At 37.5% G+C, this 16,432-nt stretch overlaps 1 protein-coding gene across 6 annotated transcripts in view; it reads left to right on the forward strand.

Moving 5' to 3' along the window:
* The window catches only part of BTRC (beta-transducin repeat containing E3 ubiquitin protein ligase), a 182,105-nt gene that overhangs the window by 1,512 nt on the left and 164,161 nt on the right, over positions 1 to 16,432 (forward strand). For 2 of the 6 annotated variants that reach the window (XM_055300183.1, XM_055300186.1), the window contains exon 2: positions 15,632 to 15,668. The exons of the other annotated variants lie outside the window; for them this stretch is intronic. In XM_055300183.1, coding sequence (XP_055156158.1) covers positions 15,666 to 15,668 — 3 coding nt within the window. In that variant the 5' untranslated portion in view covers positions 15,632 to 15,665. The remainder of the gene's footprint in view (positions 1 to 15,631; positions 15,669 to 16,432) is intronic. 6 annotated transcript variants of the gene reach the window in all.

The raw sequence follows: 16,432 nt of genomic DNA on the forward strand, positions 1-16,432 counted from the left end.
GTCACTCCAAATCTCGTTTCTTTGATAGTTATTTTTGTTTTTGCGTGAAATACCAAAACATATCCAAATAAACATGGACACTATCCTAATTGAAATTTGGCTTTAAACTACCACATTTATAAAAATACTTCTTCAGAAACTGGTCAAATTTACTAAAATTTTATTTTGTATTAATGCTTTCAAAAACATCTAACTAAAGTTTGAATGTACCATTAACAAAATCCCATTATGCCTGAAGAAGTTTCTTGAAATTATAAAATGTTAAATTTTTTTGGACTTTAGAAATAAGAGGAAATTGCTTTATATTTTACGTTATTTTGCATAATCTCTATGTTAATTAACCTGTATGCCAGCCTCTCCATGTAAGTCAGAAAACTGGCAGCTGCTTATTTTTGTTTTTCTACTTAGAGGTTGACTGCGTCCTAATCTTGATACTTGTGTCAGATTTATGGAATAATGTGACTTATAGATCATAAAGAGACATGAAATCATCTTCTTTACTCCTCATTAGACCTCAGCCTGGAACTTGATCCCTGCTTTGTACAAGTGAGTTAATGTTTGGATAGATAATGATCTCCTGATTGAGTTAAAGTGGACCTGGAGATGGCTATGTAGTAGTTTGCAGCTTTTAGGGCACCACACATTATTAAATATTGAGTCAGTTTCTGTAGGGAGAAACCAGTTTTTTTCTTTAATTTTAGTTACTTTTATTTTTGACTTTGCTTGCTATTTTGGCTACTGTTTGGGAAAGGGCCAACTGGAAGAGAGTCACTAAGAAGGACACCTTAATAACTGAAGCAGAGAATGGAGAGTTAGAGATTTCATATTTTTCCACTCACAGTCTTACTATGAATTTGAGTAAGTCACAAATACCTTTGGTCCCGTTTACCCTGCTGTAATATGCGTCTGTCTTTACTCAGTTTTGAGATAGGAAGATGTTTTATTTGTGATTGCATTAAGTAATTAATGCATAGTACACATGGAGGAATGATCCTCTTAATCAAATTAATATTTTTGTATAGTATTTGGCTTTGTTTTGGCCTTAACTGCTTCCTTCAATTGTGAATGGCAGTTTTTGTTCGGATGCCCTGATTTCCATGGTTTAAAGAAATGTAAAATTTATTAAAAGTGCCAACATAAAAAGATACTGTCTTTCATGAATTTTGCTTATTACAACATTAATGTATAGTGCTTTGATTAGGAATTTTATAATAAAATATTATTAACAAGACTGCTAATTCAGAGTTGACCATGTTTCACACATAGTCTAGATTTAAAGTTTACCTTCGGATACTTATGAAAAATAGTTGAAGTAGAATGCTTAATTTCTAGAAACAAATGATTTTTTTTTAAAGATTTATTTATTCATGTGAGACACAGAGAGAAACAGAGAGAGAGAGGCAGAGACACAGGCAGGCAGAAGGAGAAGCAGGCCCATCTCAGGAGCCCAATGTGGGATTTGACCCCAGATCTTGAGATCACCGCCTGAGTGGAAGGCAGCAGCCCAACTGCTGAGCCACCCAGGCGTCCCTAGAAGCAAATGATATTAAAGCAGTAGTTTACATTAAGTAACTGGTATGCAAATATCTCGTTTAGCTTTAGTAGGGCCTCAAGCACCTTCATTCATTCATTTATTTATTCATTCATTCATTCATTCATTCATGAGAGACACTGAGACAGAGAGAGAGGCAGAGAAAGGCAGAGATACAGGCAGAGGAAGAAGCAGGCTCCATGGAGGGAGTCCGATGTGGGACTCAGTCGTGGGACTCCAGGATCACGCCCTGAGCCAGAGCAGACACTTAACCCCTGAGCCACCCAGGCACCTTCTTAACTAATACTTCTTTGGTCAACGAAATTATAATCCAGAAAAGATAAATGGGAACTGGAAGAAGATATGAAAAGAAAAATGAAAATGATTGAGGGAATGTAGGTACCATTTTATAAGCAGATATTAGAAAAATATATATGGGGGCTAGAAAGATGAGTTGAGGGATGAATTTGAAGTTTATTTTTAAAAATGAAGAGGATGGGGGCACCTGGATGGCTCAGTGGTTGAGCATCTGCCTTTGGCTCAGATCGTGATCCCAAGATCCTGGGATCGAGTCCCACATTAGGCTCAGAGGGAGCCTGCTTCTTCCTCTGCCTATGTCTCTGCCTCTCTCTCTGTCTCTCTCATGAATAAATAAATACAAATCTTAAAAAAAAAATGAACAGGATAAACCAGTCCCAGAATATTAAATCTGGGGAAACATTTGAAATCTGTGTGAATAATTTTAGGGCATATAAAATAGTTTTTAATAGAATTGATAAGTGAAACTGTAAAAGGTAACTTGCAGTGTAATAGACCACCCCACAATTTAGTAGCTTAAACAATTGATTATTTCTCTCAAATTTGTGGTTGACTGTTGGGTTTTCTGTTACACTTGATATTGGTTGGGGTGCCAGCATGGCTGGAATGTTCACAATGGCCACACTCACATAGCTGACCACTTTCTGAGAGTTTAGTTATCCTAAGGCCTTCAGTCCTGCTTTATGTGGGCCTCCTTTCTCCACATGGCCTTTTGATATCTTAAGCTTGGTGCCTAGATTCTAAGGAGTATTCCTTTTTTTTATTTTATTTTATTTTATTTTATTTTATTTTATTTTATTTTTTTAAATGTTTTTAATTTTTATTTATTTATGATAGTCACACAGAGAGAGAGAGAGAGAGAGGCAGAGACATAGGCAGAGGGAGAAACAGGCTCCATGCACCGGGAGCCCGACGTGGGATTCGATCCCGGGTCTCCAGGATCGCGCCCTGGGCCAAAGGCAGGCGCCAAACCGCTGCGCCACCCAGGGATCCCTCTAAGGAGTATTCCAAGAGACAGGAAATAGAAGGCATTCAGCCAGTTCTCTTATGTCCTTGGATTGGAAGTCTGAGAGTGTCACTCTTGGTCAAAGACAGTCAAGACCCGGCCAGAGTTAGAGGGAAAGGAAATAATCTACCTGTAGACCAGAAGAATAACATGCATAAACAGGGAAATTGTTGGGGGCCATGCCCTTTTGAGACTGGCTACCAGGTATGTTATTCTAGTTAGAGATTCACACTAAAAATACAAATGGAATAAGCCAAATTTGTGAATAACAACACCAGGTTTAGCTTTGAAGCATCTCTTTTTTGAGGTTAACTTCTTAAGGAACTAATGTGATCTCCTGCATGACTTGCCTTAATGTCACTGCAGAGATAATACTTGGTGAATTAATATGATTCAGTAACTTTTCTTATTTGCTCGAGAAGTGTATGTATCTAAAAGCAAGAAATTGCATTTTAAAATAAATACTCAGATTTTTCACTCTAATGGGCTTTTCTTTGAGTCAGTGAGATTGATTACCAGCTGGTTGGGTGAACATTTGAAACAAGTTCTTAGTTTAAGGTGTCAGAGTTTCTATGTATCTCTTACCTGTTCTCAATTTAAATTAGCCTTCACTTTCTTTTCTGGATACTTATATAGGTATTAAGGTATGAAATTAGGAGTTAGTGATAATTCTTTGTGCTAATTTTTAAAATTCACGTTTTTAATAGCTGTACATAACATTGGAAGTGAAATTATTAGATGTAGAGAAAATTCTACTTTGAATGATTGTCAGAAATTTTTTATTGCTAAATTAGAAAATGAAATTATAAAAGAGACCACTTATTATTCTACATTATTTGTATAGTGCTTAAATCCTGAAAGAAAGGAAGCGGATGGGAATTTTTTTTTCCCTTGGTAAAGGGAGATGGGACATACATAAGATCTTGATCATGTATAGAAAAAAATTATTTTATGAGAAATGCATTAAAATATAAAAGAATGAAAAAAGAGATCTATGCTATTGAAGTATCTTAAATCCCATCTACTTTTTTTTTTAAAGATTTATTTATTTGAGAGAGAGAAAGCGCACGCACACTCTTGAGGAGAAGGGACAGAGAGAGAGAGAGAGAGAGAGAGAGAGAGAGAGAGAGAAGCAGGCTCCCTGCTGAGCAGGGGAGGAGGACTCCATCCCAGGCCCCCAGGATCTTGACCTGAGCCCAAGGCAGACGCTTAACTGACTAAGCCACTCAAGTGCCCCAAATCCCATCTACTTTGTAGCAATATTTTAATATAGCACAGGAAGTGCTTTCTAAGTGTGTATAATAATTCATTGAAGATGAATTATTTTTCAATGTTTAATGGTTAATGTTTAATGGTCACTATAAAGAAAACTGCTTCTTTGCTTAATAATCCAGCATCCTTAAATTGGAAGTAGAGGATGGAAAAAATGTGGGAAAGTTCCACTGGATCTTACCATTTTGACTAGTATTCCACAAGATTCACCTTGTACTTTGAGAATCTCTGGATAATTCCCTTTACTTTCTCCAAAGCCCAACTGAGACAGAGCAAAACAACTATCTTTGAAGGCTCAAAGATAACAAGTGAAGTAAATACTGAGAGTAAAGTTGACTTAAGACTGTGATTTTGGGGACGTCTGGCTGGCTCAGCCTTTGGCTCAGGGAGTGATCCTGGAGTCCCCAGGATCCAGTCCTGCATCAGGCTCCCTACAGGGAGCCTGCTTCTCCCTATGCCTATGTCTCTGCTTTCTTTCTGTGTGTGTCTCTTGTGAATAAATAAATAAAATCTTAAAAAAAAAAAAAAAAAAGACTGTGATTTTTGTTCCCTGGGATACTACCATCATAGTTCTTGGATCGCCTTCATAATGTGGCCAGGGTGGGGATGGGAAGCAAGGGAACAAAAGCCACAGAGCTGGGAGAGGATTCCTTCCTGCTGAGATGAACCTTCTTTTTTTTTTTTTTTTTTTTGAGATGAACCTTCTGAGTTGGAATTTTCTTGCTCCTTCCTGAGATTTGGCTCTCCCTTCACGATATACTGCCTTCTTATTTCCAAGCTTGTGTTCTTACCTGACCAGACTCTGTCAATAATGGATAACCAGTAGAAGTGGGAGAGTTATGCTTTTTAAATGTTTTTTTTTTTAAAATATACTTAGCCACAAATAGCTAACAGCTATCATTTAGTATTTACTATGTGCTATTCAAATTCTAGATTCTTTTTTTTAAATCTTTAAAAAAAATCTCTATACCCAATGTGAGCCTTGAACTCATGACCCCGAGATTAAGAGTAGCATGCTCTTCTGACTGAGCCAGCCTGGCACCCCTAAATTCTTTGCATATATTATTTCACTTAATTCTTCCACTAATAGATTCAGTACTGTTGTTACTCCCGTTTTCAGGTAGGGAAACTGATTCCGGAGAGAATAAGTAACTTGTACAAAATCACACTTTAGCAAGGAGCCTGACATCAAACCCATGCAGTCTCACCCAGTACCCTGACTTACACTATATTTAATCCTTGAAGAGCAGAGAAACAATGGAATATGATGGCATATTTCTTTGCTAGTCACTTGATGGCTGGAGTGGAAGAGTTACTGTCCAGACTTCCATGTAGATTTTCTAATCATTTGAATTATTGAGGAAATGGAATAGGACTTTATAGTTGTCACAGTATCATTGCATCAGTCAGCTTTTGCTGAGTATTGGATAGTATAGACTGGCTTAGTTGGGAAACTGGACTTGGCTGCTCACTGAGGACTACTGTTACATATGATATTCTGGGACTCAGACTAAAGAAATGATGACTTAACAGGCAAAGCTCTTATAGCAAATACACAAAAGAGCAAGTCAAATTATTAAATTATTAAAGTACCTTTCAGTTATTGGTTGTGTCACACTGACCAGTATTCCATTAACCAAAGCAAGTCCACATGGGCAAGCCCAGAGTCAAAGGGCAGGAAAGTATATTCTGCCCATAGAAGGTGTGGGGGAGGGAGTAACTTGCATAATTAATGTACTACAGTAACAGTCTATAATATACTCTAGTATACTTGATTTATAGAGGAACGATGAAATGCTTACTGTGACAGCTATTATGCTTTCATTCTGTTTATTGTTGTACTGCCCTGACTAGCACTTCTCACTTTGGTTACTGAGCAATACCTCTGGGTTAGATACTTTCAGAATCATTACTTAATATAGCAGGTATCTTTGCATCATGTTATGTGAAATAAAAAAAAGGCATAAAGAGAAAAATAGATTATTGACATTAATCCACAGTGATGCCCTGAAAAGTTCATCAGTATTACAAGCTATTCTTCTATCCTTGGGAAGGATAAAATTGATGTCATTCCAATGGCATTTGTGACAGAATTTGAACTATAACAGAATTTGAATCAAGGTCATACATAATGCTCTGACAACTCCTTTGGAAGCAGGTTTAGAGCTCTTAAATCCCTTCTGCACCAGAATTTGCGGTTGCAAAGATACGGTACTGATATCTTCAGATGTCTGGGGGGTATACAGGCTTTCACTGAAAAGTCATGGAAGCAGAAATCCAGGAGTTATAGCATATGGATAATATTTTTGCAACACAGATGTACAAATCCTTGTACTCAGGAGCTAACACAGTAACACTAATCTGTTAATGTGGTTATTTATGGATTGTTGGATTATGGGTAATATTTCAAAATATTTAACAGCATCTGAAAATCTGCTAGTAAACACACAAAAGCATTAATCACATAGGTGATTTTTCTTTTCTCTGCATTCTTTAATGCTTTCTACATTTTCTGTAGCAAATATGTATTGTATTTAATCTGAAAAATTTAAATTTAGTATACTGAGTTCATATATTTAGAAAATAAGTACCCAAATGAAGACCTGCACTGATCATGGACTGCAGTGTAGCCAAGCTCATTTTCTTAATTGGAAAATGGGCAATTGTTAGTCTTACCTACTTGAAAAGGTTCTCTTTTCCCCCCTTCTCAGTTCATTTTAAATTGTGAATTGCCACGTATGTGTTAATTGATCATTTATACCATTAAACTCCTTTTTGTATCCATGATTTTCATTGGAAATTTAGGACTATATGTTCCTAAATTGTGCTGGAGAACTGCATTTTCCTTTTAAATAGTACTTGGCAAAATCAGTGGGTTGACAACTGAAGATGAGGCCATAATGATAGTTGGCTTGCAACGGGATTCGATAAAAATGTGAACATAAACTGAGTTGCAGAACGTTGTGTTATATGTGGAGAGAGGTAGTTAGGGGGTAGGAGGGGATGAAGATACAAAATTATTATTATTATCAAATATTTTACTTTATTATTTATTCATGAGAGACACAGAGAGAGAGGCAGAGACACAGCAGAGGGAGAAGCAGGCTCCATGCAGGGAGCCTGATGCGGGACATGATCCTGGGACTCCAGGATCATGCCCCAGGCTGAAGGCAGGCGCTACACCGCTGAGCCACCCAGGGATCCCTGGAATTTATATTTCTTAAAGCACACCAATAAGTGCCAAAATAGAGGCATAAAGTGCTATAGAAGTTGTCAGAAGGGAAATCATTTTTTTTTTTTTTGGAAATCAGTTTTTAACTGGAGAGATCTTTGAATACTTTGTGGAAGAAGAAAGCTTAATATTGGATTTTATAGAATAGATAGGTTTTGACAGACTTGTTTTTGAGGTGGACAGTTCCAGGAAGAGGGAGTAGTTTGGGTAAAGGCCAGAAAATCAAGAGATGGGCAGGCATGGGTTGAGTAGATAGATATGACTTGAACATTGAGTGCATAGCAGACAAGAAAAAAAAAAGAGACTGAGGACTGGGGAGTTTGGACTGAATCTGCCTTGTATTTAAAAATCATATTCTCGTGTATTTTGTGTGTGTATGTAAGCTTTTTAAAGAAGTAAAATTATACAAAAAAGGTGTACAAATCCTAAGTATATAGCTCATTAAAATTTTACCTAGTTATCACTTCTGTGTAAGCATTATCTAATACGTATAGGTTAGTTTTTACTTTTATTTGTATTTAGCCTCATATAAATGGAATCCTTCCATTTCGGTGTCTGCCTTCCTTAGTCCCACATTGTTTTTAAGACCATTCATTCAGGTTGTTTTTCCTTTTTCTCTATATATCAATAGTTTAAAAAGAATAATTGCAGTTAGCACCATCACTTTATAAAAGAAAGAAAGAGCACTCTAATGCCACAAAAGTAGCAAGGATATAATCTTAGTATAAAGGAAAAAAACTCTTTGGGGTAAGCAGAGTAAGCACCTCCTGCCTCACCAATCCCAAGATATGTTAAATTATATGGGGAGCTAAAGTAACAGATGGAATTAGGATTGCTAATCAATTGACTTTAAAATAGGGACATTATCCTGGATTATATGTGTTGGGCCCCGTGTTAATCACAAGGGACCCTAAATGTGTAAGAGGAAGGGAGAACAATAGTTCAGAGTGATGCCACGTGAGAATTCAATCCACTGTCCTGGCTTTGAAGATGAGAGAAGAGAGACAGAGCTAAGGAATGTGAGCAACCTCCAGAAGTTTGATAGGACAAGCTAGAGCTTCCAGAAGAGAACACAATCCCAACAACCTTGATTTTTGGCTCAGTGAGAACCATTTCAGACTTCTGAACTACAGACTATAAAATATATTTTTTTAAAGATTTTATTTGGGGCAGCCCCAGTGGTGCAGCGGTTTAGCGCCACCTGCAGTTTATTTATTCTTGAGAGGCACAGAGACAGAGTGAGTGAGAGGCAGAGACACAGGCAGAGGGAGAAGCAGGCTCCATGCAGGGAGCCCGATGTGGGACATGATCCCAGTTCTCCAGGATCAGGCCCTGGGCTGAAGGCAGCCCGAGCCATGTGGGCTGCCCCTAAAATAATAAATTGATGTTATTTTAAGCCACTAAGTATGTGGTAATTTGTTATAGCAGCCATGGAAAACTAATATATAGTCTTTGTCCAGGGAAAATAGTTACACCTAAATTGGGGTGTATATGTTAATACACACACACATACATAATATCAATATCTTTGTTTTTAGAGTTTGGTAACCACTAGTGCAGTCCTTTCTCTTTCTTAACATTTTATTTTGAATTGATCTCGAAATTACAGAAGAGTTTCAAGTAAAACACAAATGGTATTTTTTCCTGAATCATTTGAGTGTAAGTTGTCACATCACTAAATGCTTCAGTATGTATTTTCTACAAATGAGGACATTCTACATAACTATAATATAACCCTCAAAATTCAGAAATTAAGGTATAGTACAATTACATATCTAACTCTCAGACCCCATTTAAACTTTGCCAGTTGTTCCAGTAATGTTCTTTATAGCAAAAGGATCTAATCCAGAATCATATATTGAATTTAGTTGTCATATCTCTTTAGTCTCCTTCAATGTAGAACAGTTCATTAGTCTTTGACTCTTGTGACTATGGCACTTTTGAACATTATAGGCTAGTTATTTTGTAGAATGGTCCCTTAATTTGGGTTTATCGATTTTTCCTCATGATTGGATCCAGGTTATGTATTTTTGGCAGAAATATCACAGAAGTGATACTGTAGTTTTACTCATTGCCTCCTATCAGGTGACACATGGTTTTTGTTATCGTTTGTTTACTTGATTAAGGTGCCACCTACCAGTTTCTTCTTTTAAAATACATTTTTCAAAAAAAAATAAAATACATTTTTCTTTTTGTAATACATATTTTATGGAAAGCTACGTTGAAACCAGGTCACTATCCTGTTCCTCATCAGATTTTCAATCTATTATCATAGAATGGGCTTATGAATTCCTGTTTTATTTGATGGAGTATAATCCAATCCTGTCATTTATTTTAATGCTTAAATTGTTCCCTCTTTGGCCAGTGCTTTAAGGCTGCTTTATCTTTTTTATGTCATTCTTTGAGCATTTTCTTACTTCCTGGTATAAGAAGATATTCTTGTATTTAAAAAGTCTCATCTTGTATTTCCCCTCAACCCTGGAATTGCTGATTTCTCCAAGGAGCCTTATTTTTTTTTGGATAGAGAACGATATTTAGAAGTCAAGATCTGGGTCTTAGGTGTGCTCATTGTTATTGGGGTGTCACTGTTCCCAGGTCCTCTTGCTGGATAGAGGTAGGGAGTATATGTATGTGTAAACATGTACACATGCATTTATATCACTATTTTAATTTTATCTAGATATTTCTTTAAAACCATGAGTGTGCACTGATAACTCCAGTTCTAGTCTAATACCACAGGGTTTGTTTACTAATTCCCTTTCCATAATTATAACTCCCTTTTCTGACATTAACTTGATTTTCATTATCATCAACATATTTTATTAACCATTTTTCCTGGATGTGACCAGTCCTGTTGCTGCTGTTCCTGACATCTATCACGTGGATGCCATCCTCACCTTATTCAGGCTCCAAAATCCCATATCAGGCTGCTGCCCCTGCTCCCGTTTGAACATCTTTTTTCACTTCAGGATCTTTTGGCCTGCACTATGTTGCTCTTCTCAGTTCATTTGGACTCCAGCATCCTATGCATGACTGCCAAGGCTGCCATATTCCTGTATGGACATCCTTTTTATCCTGCTAGGGCGCTGACTGGCTGCAGTAGATCACTGCTGTTTCTACCACCCCATCTTGTGTAAACACCTGTTTTGCTTGGCCCTAACTAAACTGAATACATGATTTTTATCTTGCAAAACTCAAACTCTGTGCCTGTTAAACAACAATTTTCCACTTCCCTCTCCCCCCCAGCCCCTGACAATCACCATTCTACTTTGTTTCTATGAATTTGGTTATTTGGCTACTTATATCTTATCTAAGTGGAACCATATAGTATTTGTCTTTTGTGAATGGCTTTTCTTAACATAATGTCCTCAGGGTTTATCCACGTTGTGGCATGTGTCAGAATTTCCTTACTTTTTAAGGCTGAATAATATTCTGTCATATTTAAACATCACATTTTGTTTGTCCATTAATCTCTTGCCAGACACTTGGGATCCTTCTGCCTTTTGGCAATTGTGAATAATACTATGAACATGAGTCTTTGAATATCTTAAGACCCTGACAAGCCTTACTGTTTTTTACCTTTTGCATTTCGATCTATAGTCCATCTAGAATTAATGTCTGGTGTGAAGTAGAGGACAGAATTCAGTTTTTGTTTTTTAAATCCAGTTGATCCAATGTCATTTATTGAAAGGATTATTCTTTCTCTTATCCATTGTAGGGTCACTTTTGCCATGTACCACCTGTCTATATATATCCATGGGACAGTTCTAGGACTCATTTCTGTTCCATTGTTCTGTTTATTCTTGTGCCAGTATCATACTTTCTTAATTACTATATTTTTATACCAGTTCTTGATATCTGATAGTCTATGTCCTTTAGCTCCCCACCCCCCTTAAGATTGCATTAGCTATTCTCGGCCCTTTGTATTTCTATATATATTGGAATCCGCTTTGTCACCGTTCACGAAGCATACTGCTCTGATTTTTATTGGCATTGCATTGAATCTCTGAGTTTGGGTAAGTATTAAGATCATAACACTATTGAGTTCTACAATTAGAAAATGGTGTAGCCATGAAATGGTATATCTTTCCATTTATTAGGATCTTTAATTTCTGTGTAGAGGTCTTTGTACATTTTTTGTTTTATTCCTAGGTATTTGGTTTTTTAGATTTTTTTTGTTTAGATGGTTTTTTTAAAGATTTTATTTATTTATTCATAGAGACACAGAGAGAGAATGAGAGGCAGAGACACAGGCAGAGGGAGAAGCAGGCTTCATGCAGAGAGCCTGACGTGGGACTCGATCCAGGGTCTCCAGGATCACGCCCCAGGCTGCAGGAGGCACTAAACCACTGCGCCACCGGGGCTGCACCTAGATGATGTTTTTAAATTTTAATACTCTATTTGTTGCTGATAGTGCAAAGGTTTTTAATCTGAGGTCCATGGTCCCCATTCAAGATATAGATACATGCAAGTACTTTTTTCTGAAAGATCTATAATTTTCATCTGAATCTGATTCCCATTGAGGGCAATAACAGCAAAGATTAAAGACCACTGTAGTGGTTTCACTTAGAGTGGATTGAACTAGGGAGGATGGAATAGACAGAGGCAGAGAGGCCACTTAAAGGCTGTGTAATAGTCCAGGCAAGAAGCCATCTGGGCTTGAGCCAGGGCGGTAAGTATGAAAGAAGGAAAGACATTTAAGGAATATTCTTGAGATAGAATGAATCAGGTTTGCCTGGAGTGGAATAGGAGAAATAAAGAGTAAAAAAAGGCATCAAACTGTTGGGGGCAATTACCTAAAGAGAAGGTTGTCATAGCATAGGGAAAAATGAATATTTGGTGGATAAAGATATTGGAATAGTCCCTAATTTTAACAAGGAGACTAAATTTAAGATATATTCATATAGATAAAAATGGGCATATGGATATAATATTTGAGATTTGTCTTGGGATTTGGAAGGTGGAAGGCTGGCTGATGGGAATTCATTATGTACTCTTCTATACTTTACTGTGTATATAAAAGTATCCATAATAACAGGTTAAAAGAGAAAGATTATCCACTTAGAGAGTGAGCCTAGTTGAAGTTCTCAGGACCACTCAGCTCCACTTCATATGAGATAGAGAGATCAGGATTCTTCTAAACATTGTATTTGGTTTTTGAGTAATTTCATGTCACTATCTTGTATTGGGAACACTGTTTTATCAAGATTAGCCAGATAAGGAAGCACAAAGCTACAGAGGCTTTTCATGCTAGCTGAGATAGGCTAAGTGCTTGGATGTGGCTAGGAGTTAAGGGGAGGAAATTTAGCTAGGCAGATGGAACATGGCATTTATTGGCAACTCAACCGGATTTGTGGACTCAGGGAAGTTTTGCAAGGGCAAGATATTCTTTCAGGGGGAGAATAGTGACAAGGAGTCTGGGTGCAGGTATTCTGGGGAGATCCAGATAGGCAGACAGCATCAGTAAGTACTGAAAACAGGTAGCAAGGACCCTGATCAAAGTTTGGGATCAAAAATCAAACTGGAATACTCAGCAAGGAACTAAAGAATTCATTCATTCAGTTCATTTATTCATTCAACCTGTAATCATTAGTGCCCACTACAGTTGTCCTATACTTTACTATTGTAAATTATTTGGAAAACACGTTAAAATATAGTGCAGATTCTCAGCCCCTCTCCCTCCATTTAATTTGGTAGGTCTCAAGAATCTGCTTTTTTTTTTTTTTTAAGGTTTTTATTTATTTACTCATGAGAGAGACAGAGAGAGGTAGAGACACAGGAAGAGGGAGAAGCAGGCTCCCTGCAAGGAGCCTGATGTGGGACTCAATCCTGGACCCCAGGATCACGCCCTGAGCCAAAGGCAGATGCTCAACCCCTGAGCCACCCAGGCATCCCAAGAATCTGCATGTTTAACAAGCATCTCAGTGTTTCTGATACAGATATTTCTCAGATTAGGTTTGACAAAATGTCTAGTCCATTGTGTCCTGGCCAGTGTACCAGCAAAGAGGGAGTGGGGGTATATTGTGGCTAGAACCAATGTAAAAAGTGAAGCCTTGTACCTGGGGAACATAGCAGGAAGGAGCTGAGCTAACTGAAATCAAGAGTGAAGGCAAACCTGAAAAAAAAAAAGTGAAGGCAGATGGTAATCATTTTATAATACAATATATAAGTGTATTAAACATTGTACACCTTAAACTTGCACAATTGTATATGCCAGTTATATCTCAGTAGTGCTGGGGAAAAAAGAGTGAAAGCAGAGTGACACATACTTCATTGCAGAGGCTTGGAATCTCTTCGAATTCTAAGGGATTAGTAGTAGCTTTCTAAAAAGAATTTATTCTGAGGGCTAAGTGTTTGCAGTTGGAGAAATTGGTGACCTATGGGGCCAGAAAAATAAGGTATGCCATTTACAAGAGGTATATCTAGTAGAAGAACAATAGCAACATCCCAAAATATGGACATTCTAGGTATGTTAAATTATATCACAGTACAACTGGTAGTCCCTCCTGATGCTGTGAAAATACTGTGGATAGTTCTGATGTTACTTTTATTGTTAATATTTTATGACCCTATCACATATTTGAGAATAAAAGACAACAGACAACCTCACCAGTTATTTGTTTTTAAGGATTTATTTATTAGAGAGAGAGCATGAGTTTGAGGAGGGGCAGAAGGAGAGGGAAACACAGAATCTCCAGCAGACCCCTGGCTGATCAGGGATCCTGTCTTGGAGCTCGATCTCACCACCCTGAGATCATGACCTAAGCTAAAATCAAGAGTCAGATGCTTAACCAACTGAGCCACCCAGGTGCCCCACACCAGTTGCTTTATAGACCTCTTAAGGAGAAGTAATGTCAAGGAGTGAAGGAAAAATTTTGAGGAATCAGTGAAGTGTTGCTTATAGCAACAAGGCATAACTAAATGGAGGGAAATTTATGAGGAAAGATTAGTCTCTGTTACAGTTACATAGTGTGGAGTTCTTTTTTTTTTTAAAGTTTTCTACATATCTTTTTTTTTTTAAGATTTATTTATTCATCAGAGAGAGAGAGAGAGAGAGAGAGAGAGTGAGAGGCAGAGAAACAGGCAGAGGGAGAAGCAGGCTCCATGCAGGGAGCCTGATGTGGGACTTGGTCCTGGGACTCCAGGATCACACCCTGGGCCAAAGGCAGGGGCTAAACCGCTGAGCCACCCAGGGATTCCCTAGTGTGGAATTCTTTTAAGCAAGGGCCTCAACCTGACCGCAAGTGACAGTCACACAGGCACAGATTGTCTGGTCAGTTAGAAATTCCTTTTCTTTTTTTTTTAAGATTTTATTTATTTATTCATGAGAGACACACACAGAGAGAGAGAGAGAGAGAGAGAGAGAGAGAGAGAGAGAGAGGCAGAGACACAGGCCTAGGGAGAAGCAGGCTCCATGCAGGAAGCCTGATGTGGGACTTGATCCCAGGTCTCCAGGATCACGCCCTGGGCTGAAGGTCGCGCCCGGGCTGCCCTGAAAATGTCTTTTTATCTCTATCACTTGGATCATCATTACCATCCCCCACAGCAGCTTTAAAATAGAAGACATAATTTGATACAATTAAATGAGGTAAATGTGATCGTGCTTTCTAGGCCATAAGGATATGGTGGTGGTGGTGGTGGTACTTTTACAACAAATCTCTAACATAGAATAGTTTACACAGACTTTCAAGGTTTATTGAATAGGCATTCCACCCTTATTCCATTTTACTTTTTACATGTACATTTATTTATGCTTGCTGTTGCAAGTTCAAACTTTTTATTAACATCCAGTAAAATTGAGGGTTTTTTAGTCTATAGGTCTCAGAATTTTAATAGATGTAATTATATGTAACTGCTACCACGATCAGGTTAAAGAACAGTTCGTTACCCCTCCCCAAACTCCCTTGTACTATATTTCCCCCACCCCGTGTCTAACTTGTAGGAGCTGATTTGTTCTACCTTATTTTAGTTTTAACTTTTTGAGAATGTTATATAAATGAAATCATACAATATGTAATCTTTTGCTCTTCTTTCACTGAGCACAATAATACCCTTGAGATAGATTTGTTCAAGTTGTTGCATATTTCCTGTTCCTTTTTATTGTTTAGTAGAATTGTTTAGTAGAATCCATTAATGGATTGTATCACATTTTGTTTATACATTTACCTGTTGAAGGACATGTGAGGTGTTTCTGGTTTTTGGTGACTATAAATAGAGCTGCTCTATATACTTGTGTATAGGTTTTGTGTGATGTAAATTTTTATTTCTGTAGGGTAAATAACCCAGGAGTGGAGTTGCTGGATCATATGGTAAGCATATGTTTAACTTTATAAGAAACTGCCACACTATTTTCAAGAGTGACTATACCATTTTTATTAAATTGAAGAATAATTGACATACAAATTATATTAGTTTCAGGTGTACAATGTAGTGATTTGATATTTACATAAATTACAATGTGGTCACCACAATAAATCTAATTGCAGTCCGTCACAATACAAAGTTGTTATAGTTTAAGTGACTATATTCCCTATTGCTGTACATTACATCCCTTTGCCTTATTTATTTTATAACTGGAAGATTGTACCTAATCCCCTTCCCCTATTTCATCTGTGGCTGTACCGTTTTGTATTTCTACAGCAATGTATGAAAGTTATGGTTGCTCACTATTTTTTATTTTAGCCATTTGAATAGATGTATAGTAGTATCTTATTGTGGTTTTATTTTTATTTTTATTTTTTTAAGATTTTATTTATTCATGAGAGGCAGAGAGAGAGAGGGAGAGAGAGAGAGAGAGGCAGAGACACAGGCAGAGGGAGAAGCAGGCTCCATGCAGGGAGCCCGACCTGGGACTCGATCCAAGGTCTCCAGGATCATGCCCTGGGCCGAAGGCAGCGCCAAACAGCTGAGCCACTGGGGCTGCCCCTTATTGCGGTTTTAATTTGCATTTCCCTAATGAATGCCTCAGTTCTTGATTTTATCTGTTGGGATCAAATACAAAAGATAGTCCCCATCAGAAGAATCAGAAGAATGGTCATCAGAATATGCCTTACATTTAGCATTCTATGAAAGA

Source organism: Nyctereutes procyonoides, unplaced genomic scaffold (genome assembly GCF_905146905.1).
Source record: "Nyctereutes procyonoides isolate TBG_1078 unplaced genomic scaffold, NYPRO_anot_genome, whole genome shotgun sequence".
Taxonomy (NCBI): domain Eukaryota; kingdom Metazoa; phylum Chordata; class Mammalia; order Carnivora; family Canidae; genus Nyctereutes; species Nyctereutes procyonoides.